The 8,275-nt window shown below is 46.7% G+C and overlaps 1 protein-coding gene across 1 annotated transcript; it reads left to right on the forward strand.

The window, feature by feature from the left end:
• Nucleotides 1–2,162: 2,162 nt before the first annotated feature.
• On the forward strand, nucleotides 2,163–2,981 carry LOC140190154 (C3a anaphylatoxin chemotactic receptor-like). Its single transcript, XM_072246664.1, has one exon. The coding sequence runs from the start codon at nucleotides 2,163–2,165 to the stop codon at nucleotides 2,979–2,981; it is 819 nt and encodes a 272-aa protein (XP_072102765.1).
• The last annotated feature ends 5,294 nt before the right edge of the window (nucleotides 2,982–8,275 follow it).

An 8,275-nucleotide genomic window follows, 5' to 3' on the forward strand; every position in this document is an offset into this window, starting at 1 on the left:
CTGAGTGAAGTATTATCTCATGATGACAACACGTGAAATTGTGCATATTGAGCTTCTTGTAACTTCAAACCCAGAGTGTTTGGACGGCTGTAAAAAGATGCTGGAGATGTACTAAAGGCGGACGCGCAAACGGCGGACCACCTGAATAGGTATTTTCCATCAGTGTTCACTGTGGAAGACACCAGCATGAAGTGTCGGAATTCACTATTCCTTGATAGAAAGTTCTGGGGAATCAAAAGGTCTGAAGGTAGATAAATCACCTGACCTTATGGGGTTAATTTCAGAAATTTACCACGTGATCGCTTTATCTACTTTACTTCTCAAAAACAAGAGGAAATGTTTTTTCCCTCTGTGCTTTCTGAGTAAAGCATTATCTCATGATTTCAACAACTCAACTTCTTTATATTGAGCTTCCTGGATCTTCAAACCCAGAGAGTCTCTACCGAGGTGGACGAACTCATCTTTTCGCTCATTCGGAACCAAGGCCCATCTTTACTAAATCAGCATCCAAATTCAGCACAAGACACAACTCCTCGATCTACCTCGAGCACTTAGGAAATCCCACCGTCCGTCTCTGTGCAAGTCCCGTTCAAGATTACTTTCGTGCGCTCAGGAGAACTTAACGTCTAAGTACAAGACTCCAAAACTGCTGAGGACCGGGAAGGAGCCGGAGGTTCCAGGGAAAGGTGAGATGCATTTCCACGGGTTTTATATTAATTCGGAAATGTGGTGGCTGATCAGGGATCATCAGCGTGGCGGCGTTGTGGAAGGAGGCCTGCCTTACTACTTTCGGGAGGTTTTTCAGGAGAGTATATTCTCTTAGGCAATGAAGGCAGGGAAGTGGGATTATCAATATGCAGTTCAGTGAGGAGAACTTCAGAGGTTAGAAAGCCTGGGCTTGTTTTCCATGCGGCGGAAAGCAGCTTACGGATGGCCTAACAAAGGAAATTAAGATACTAGCTATAGAGATGGTGCAGACAGGTAGAATCGCTTTTCCATTGTAGGAGCAACATTGAGGGTAAGGCTTATATTTATCTCGAGCGGAGACTTAACCGAATATAAAGGCTAGGCTATTTTAAAGTTAATTTTAACTTTTAGTTAGATTTGGAGATAAAGTACGGTAATCAGCCCTTCCGACCCGACGAGACCGTGCCGCCCAATTACTGTCATGTGATCAATTAACCTACTGGCGTCTCGAGTTTCTGGGGTTGACAGGTTTGTCATATGAGGCACTCACTTCTACTCACTGAAATTCAGAAGAATTGGTGGGCGGGGGGGAAGTCTTCATAGAAAGCTGTTCAATGTGAAAAGGCCTCGAAAGAGTGGATGTAGAATAGATGTTTCCTATGGGAAGTAGGCTAAGACTAGACGACACAGCCGCAGAATGCAGGGCCGTTCTTTTAACAGGGAGCTTATGAGCACTTTGGAAAGCCATTCTACAGTACTCTGCAAAGTGTCTTAGGCACATACTGTATTTAGAGACACACGTGGAGCAGCCCTTTCTGCCATCTAGCCCGCACCGCCAGCAGCCAACCTATTTAATCGCAGCCTTTTCGCAGGATATTTTACAATGATCAAATAACCTCATAACTAGTACGTCTGTTGAACGTGGAGAAACCGGAGTACCCGGAGCAAACTCACACGGTCTCGGGAACTTGTATCAGTGGTTGTAGCAACCTGATCACCCTAATCCAGTAGAATATTCTCCTGGCTGCAGAGGATGATACAGGATCAAAATAACGGCTGTGTTCGGGTGGATACCCTTCATAGGGAACGCCTCCGTGGCACTTTGTTTCACGTGGGGAGGATAAAACACGGGCAGCCACCACACGGTATTTGACAGTTCTGGGCGGCCGGGGTCCAGCGGCAAGTAATGAAAGAAGATTGTGGTCTCTGCGCTGCAGCAGACTTACTCCACCTTCACTGCCATATTACGTGTCCTGTTTCCGTTCCGTGTGGCTATCTTCCTTCTTCGTTCTCTCCTTCTCTCCTCAATACCTCTTCGCTCAATTATTCAACCCTCTAACTTCCACAATTTTTCCACCACCAGATCAGACATATCGCTCTCTGAAGGAGTGTCCAATTCGACGTTCACTGGGAATCTCTCCCCCAACAATTTCGCGACCGGTAGATTCAGAATGGAGTGGGGAGCACCTTCCGTCATGACAACGGTCATCCTTATCCTTACCGTCCTACTGGGCGCCCCGGGAAACGGCGCAGTCATCTGGGTGACGGGCTTCAAGATGAAAAGTAACGTCTGGAATGTGTGCTTCCTGAACCTGGCTGTGGCTGACCTGATTTATTGCCTGTGTCTCCCCTTATACACTATTCTCCAGCTTGAACCCATTTATTTTTGGCTGGTTGTATTACCCACTATGTTCCTAGTCGCTTTTGCCAGCCTATATCTGTTATGCCTGATCAGCATCTACCGCTGCCTGGCTATTACACGGCCCATATGGTTCCAGCAACATCTGAGCCTCGCATGGGTTCGTGTGACCTGCTTCGTGGTCTGGGTCATAGCCATCGTCATCTTTATGCTTGTATTCTTCTCTGGGTATTTTTCCGTGTGTGCGCTAATTTGGATCACGTTCACCTTCGCCCTCCCGCCTCTTGTAATTATGATCATTTGCTACGCCTTCGTTGGCCGGAGGCTGCAAGGGGTCAGGCTCGCTGAGTCCAGGAAGCCCATACGCCTGATCGTGACCACGGTCGCCGCATTTATGATCTGCTGGCTCCCCAGCACTCTCTACGCCCTCATACCAAACGACTACATGCAGAGTCATTTTAACTGGTATATACTCACTGAGGCCCTGGCCTCATTCAACAGCGCCCTCAACCCTCTTATCTACGTCTTCGCCGGCAGCGACTTCCGTCAGGTCTTCAGGCGCTCCATGTTTGCCTCGCTCCTGCTGGCCTTCACCGAGCATGAGCCAAAGGGTGAGACCGAGACCCGCAATTCCACCTCAAATACGAATGTCTGATAGAATACCTCGTGGGCCCTCAGCCGACCAATATCTCCTGACTACAGACACAGTGGACAGTCGGCTGCAAATATGGTCAGCACTGGAGGCTTTCCTGTACGCTTCTTCCAATCTCTTAGAACATAGAGCGTAGAACAGTACAGCTCAGGGACAGGCCATTCGGCCTACTATTGTCGGATCAATTAAATTATTAAATTACTGGCCAATTAATCTAATCCCCTCTGAATACCCAATGTCGATATCCTTCCAATTAGCTCATTTCGCCGACATAAACATCCCTGAAAAGTCTCTGAGCTATCTGTCTTTACCATCATCCCAGTCAGCGTATACCAAGCACGCACCACTCTCTCTGTGTAAACTACTTGCCCCTCCCATCTCCCTTGTAATTACGCAGTCTCCTCTTAAATGCATGGCCTTTGGTGTTAGACATTTCAACCTTCGGTAAAATATACTGTTGCTCTGTGCCTTTCATAACCTACCAAAATTCCATCAGGTCTCCCCTCTCTTTTCGCTGGCCCAGTCTTCATTCGGATACAACAATCCATGGTCTCGTCCACTGTCGAGATGAGGCCACACTCAAGTTGGAGGAACAATAACTTATATTGCATTTGGGTACATCCAACTTGCTGACATGTACGTAGATTTCTCAAAATTCCAGTCATGCCCTCCCTCCTACACCGCTCCCCATCGCCTTTTTCCTCTCTCACATTGCCTGCACATCTCCTCCCTCTGTTGCTCCTTCCACCTTATCTTTCCTTCATGGGCTTCTTTCCACTCCCCTTCTCGAGCCCTATATTTCTTTCACCAATCAACTTTCCAGCTCTTTACTTTATCCCTTGCCCCGGTTTGACGTATTACCTTGCGTTTCACTCTCCCCCTCCCTATCTTTTAATTCTGCACCTCATCTTTTCCTCACGGTCCTGCTGAAGGAACTCAACCCGAAAGGTCGAATGCACATTTCTCCATAAATCTTCAGAAATTTCTGTTTGTTTCTCAGAATTCCACCATCTGCAGTTTCTCTGTTTGTAATCTGGCACATCCATTCCACATCAACTCTGTCTAGGCCTTTCAATATTCCAAATGATTTAATGACATCACATTCATCCTTCTGAATTCCAGAGATACAGACCCGGAGCTATCAAAGCTTCTTTCTATGATGACCTTTTCATTACCGGAATTATCTTTCTGAACCTCTCCTGAACCCGCTCCAACGCCAGCACTTCTTTTCTTAGATGAGGAGCGCAAACTGTTCACAATACTCAAGCGAGGACTCACCGGTGCTTTATAAAGCCTCAGCATCACATCCCTTCTCCTGTATTCCAGACCTCTTGAAATGAACACTACCATTACATTTGCCTTCTTCACCACCGATTCTACGTATCAGACCATAAGGCCATAAGACAAAGGAGCAGAAGTCTGCCATTCGGCCCATCGAGTCTCCTCAGCCATTTTATCATGAGCTGATCCATTCTCCCATTTAGTACCACTCCCCCGCCTTCTCACCATAATCTTTGATGCCCTGGCTACTCAGGTACCTATCAATCTGTGCCTTAAGTACACCTAATATCTTGACGTCCACTGCTGCCCGTGGCAACAAATTCCATAGCTTCACCACACTCTGGCTAAAAAATTTCTTCTCATTTCTGTTCTGAATGGGCGGCCTTCAATCCTTAAGTCATGCCCTCTCGTACTAGACTCCCCAATCATGGGAAACAGCTTTGCCATATTCGCTCTGTCGATGGCTTTCAACTTTCGAAATGTTTCTATGAGGTCTCCCCTCGTTCGTCTAAACTCCAAGGAATACAGTCCAAGAGCGTACAAACGTTCTTCATATGTTAACCCTCTCATTTCCTGAATCATTCTAGGGAATATTCTCTGTACCCTCTCCAACGTCAGCATGTCCTTTTCTTAAATAAGGAGACCAAAACTGCCCACAGTACTCCAAGTGAAGTCTCACCAGCGACTTATAAAGCCTCAACATCACATTCCTGCTCCAATACTCTATTCCTCTTGAAATGAATGCAAACATTGCATTTGCCTTCTTCACCACCGTCTCAACCTGGAGGTTAATCTTAAGGCTATCCTGTGTGAGGACTCCCAAGTCCCGTTGCATCTCAGAAGTTATAATTATTTCCCCATTTAAATAATAGTCTGCCCGTTCATTTTTTTTCTGCCAAATTGCATCACCAAACACTTTCCAACACTGTGTTTCATTTGTCACTTCTCTTTGTTTCCTCAGCACCACCGGCCCCTCCACCTACCTTCGTATCGTCAGCAAACTTAGCCACAAATCCATCTATTCCATAATCTCAATCGTTGATGTACCAATTAAAAAGAAGCGGCCCCAGCACGGACCCCTGTGGAACACTACTGGTAACCGGCAGCCACCAGAATAGGATCCCTTTATTCCCAGTCTCTGTTTCCTGCCAATCAGCCAACGCTCTTTCCACGTATTTAACTTTCTCATAATCCCATGGGCTCTGATCTTGTTAAGTAGCCTCATGTGTGGCACCATGTGAAAGGCCTTCTGAAAATCCAAATATACAACATCCACTGCATCTCCCTTGTCCAACCTACTTGTAATTTCTTGAAAAAATTGTCATATCTTTGTCAGGCAGGATTTTCCTTTAAGGAATCCATGCTGAGTTCTGCCGACCTTGTTATTTGTCTCCAGGTGCTCTGTAACGTCATCCTTGACAACTCGTTTCTGCATACCACGACACGGTTTATCCTACCCCACCCCATCCCCCATTCAATCCCTTCCTACCTATGATCGTGACACTTCTCACGCTCTTAAACTTTTCGATGATTTTAAGTTCCCTGACCCCACCTTTTTATTTTTCCCATGCATGTCCAGTCCCTATATACTTCTATTACCCATCGGGAAGGTCGTAAAGATCTCCGCTTCTTTTTGGATTCGACACCTAATCAGTTCCCCTCTGCCACCATTCTGCTCCTTATAGCGGAATTAGTTCTTACTCTTAATAAGTCTTCCTCCAAAGTAAAGGTGTAGCTATGGGCACCCGTATGGGTCCTAGCTATACCTGTCGTTTTGTTGGTTTTTGCAACAATCTATGTTCCAAACCTATTCTGGTATCTGTCCCCAACTTTCCCTTCGCTACATGGACGACTGCATTGGTGCTGCTTCCAGCACGCATGCTGAGCACGTTGACTTAATTAACTTTGCCTCCAACCTTCACCCTGACCTCAAGTTTACCTGGTCCATTTCCGACATCTACCGCCCCTTTTTAGATCTTTCTGTCTCTATCTATGTTGACAGCTTATCTATAGATGTCTACTAGAGGCCGACTCACTCTCACAGCTATCTGGACTATTCCTCTTCTCACCCTGTCTCTTGCAAAAATGCCATCTCCTCCTCGCAATTCCTCCGTCTCCGCCGCATGTGCTCTCAGGATGAGGCTTTTCATTCCAGGACGAGGGAGATGGCCTCCTTTATTAAAGAAAGGGGCTTCCCTTCCTCCACCATCAACTCTGCTCTCAAGCGCATCTTCCCCATTTCACGCACATCTGCTCTCACTCCATCCTTCCGTCACCCCACTAGGAATAGGGTTCCCCTGATCCTCACCTACCACCCCACCAGCCTCCAGGTCCAACATATTATTCTCCGTAACTTCGGCCACCTGCAACGGGATCCTACCACTAAGCACGTCTTTCCCTCCTCCCCCTCTCTGCTTTCCGCATGGATCGCTCCCTTCGCGACTCCCTTGTCCATTCGTCCCTCCATCCCTCCCCACTGATCTCCCTCCTGGCACTTCTCCTTGCAAGCGAAACAAGTGCTACACATGCATTTACACTTCCTCCCTTACCACCATTCAGGGCCCCAGACAGTCCTTCCAGGTGAGGCGACACTTCACCTTTGAGTCGGCTGGGGTGATATACTGCTTCCAGTGTTCCCGATGTGGCCTTCTGTATATTGGTGAGACCCAATGCAGACTGGGAGCTCGTTTTGCTGAACAGCAACGCTCTGTCCTCCAGAGAAAGCAGGATCTCCCAGTGGCCACACATTTTAATTCCACATCACATTCCCATTCTGATATGTGTATCCACGGCCTCCTCCACTGTAAAGATGAAGCCACACTCAGGTTGGAGGAACAAAACCTTATATTCCGTGTGGGTAGCCTCCAACCTGATGGCATGAACACTGACTTCTCTAACTTCCGCTAGTGCCCTACGTCCCCCTCGTACCCCATCCGTTATTTATTTATATACACACGTTCTTTCTCTCTCTCTCCTCTTTCTCCTTCTGTCTCTCTGACTGTACCCCTTGCCTATCCTCTGTGTTTTTCCTCCCTCCCCCTTTTCCTACTGCCTGGGCCTCCTGTCCCATGATCCTCTCATATCACTTTTGCCAATCACCTGTCCAGCTCTTAGCTCCAACCCTCTCTCTCCTGTCTTCTCCTATCATCTTGGATCTCCCCCTCCTCCTCCCACTTTCAAATCTCTGACTAGCTCTTCCTTCAGTTAGTCGTGACGAAGGGTCTCGGCCAGAAACGTCGACTGTACCTCTTCCTAGAGATGCTACCTGGCCTGCTGCGTACACCAGCTGCTTTGATGTGTGTTGCTTGAGTACTTTCTCTGTCGTAATTGTGACTGCTCACACTTCTCTTCCCTGCCACCTTTGAGTGTCCGTTATACGGATGATTTTCTCCTCAGTGAGGACTGATGCAAAATACTCGTTCAGTTCCACCGCCATCTCCTTATCTCCCATTACAATTTCTCCAGCATCATTTTCTATCGGTCCTATACCTAGCCTCACCTGTCTTTTTCTCTTTATATACTTGAAAAAGCTTTTAGTATCCTCTTTGATATTATCTGCTAGCTTCCTTTCATAGTTAATGCTTTCCCTCTTAATGACCTTCTTAGTTTCCTATTGCAAAGTTTTAAAAACTTCCCAATCCTCTGTCTTCCCACTAATTTTTACTTCCTTGTATGCCCCCTCCATTGTTGTAACTTTGACTATGGCTTTTTCCATTCAAAAATTTCTTCTTTTTTGGAATACACCTGTCTTGCACCTTTCTCACTTCTCGCATAAACTCCAGCCACTACCGCTCTGCCGTCCTTCCTGCCAGTGTCCCTTTCTAGTCAACTTTGACCAGTTCCTCTCTCATGCCACTGTAATTTCCTTTACTCCACTGAGATACTGACACATCGGATTTCGGCTTCCCTTTTTTCAGATTTCACAGTGAACTCAATCATGTTATGATCATTGTCTCCTAAGGGTTCCTTCATCTCAATTTCTCTAATCACCTCGGGTTCATTACACAATACCCAAT

The sequence above is a fragment of the Mobula birostris genome, chromosome 29 (assembly GCF_030028105.1).
Source record: "Mobula birostris isolate sMobBir1 chromosome 29, sMobBir1.hap1, whole genome shotgun sequence".
NCBI classification, from domain to species: domain Eukaryota; kingdom Metazoa; phylum Chordata; class Chondrichthyes; order Myliobatiformes; family Myliobatidae; genus Mobula; species Mobula birostris.

Excerpts from the sequence above, each read along its gene's own strand:
- LOC140190154 (XM_072246664.1), top strand. The coding sequence starts at position 2,163 with ATGACAACGGTCATCCTTATCCTTACCGTCCTACTGGGCGCCCCGGGA.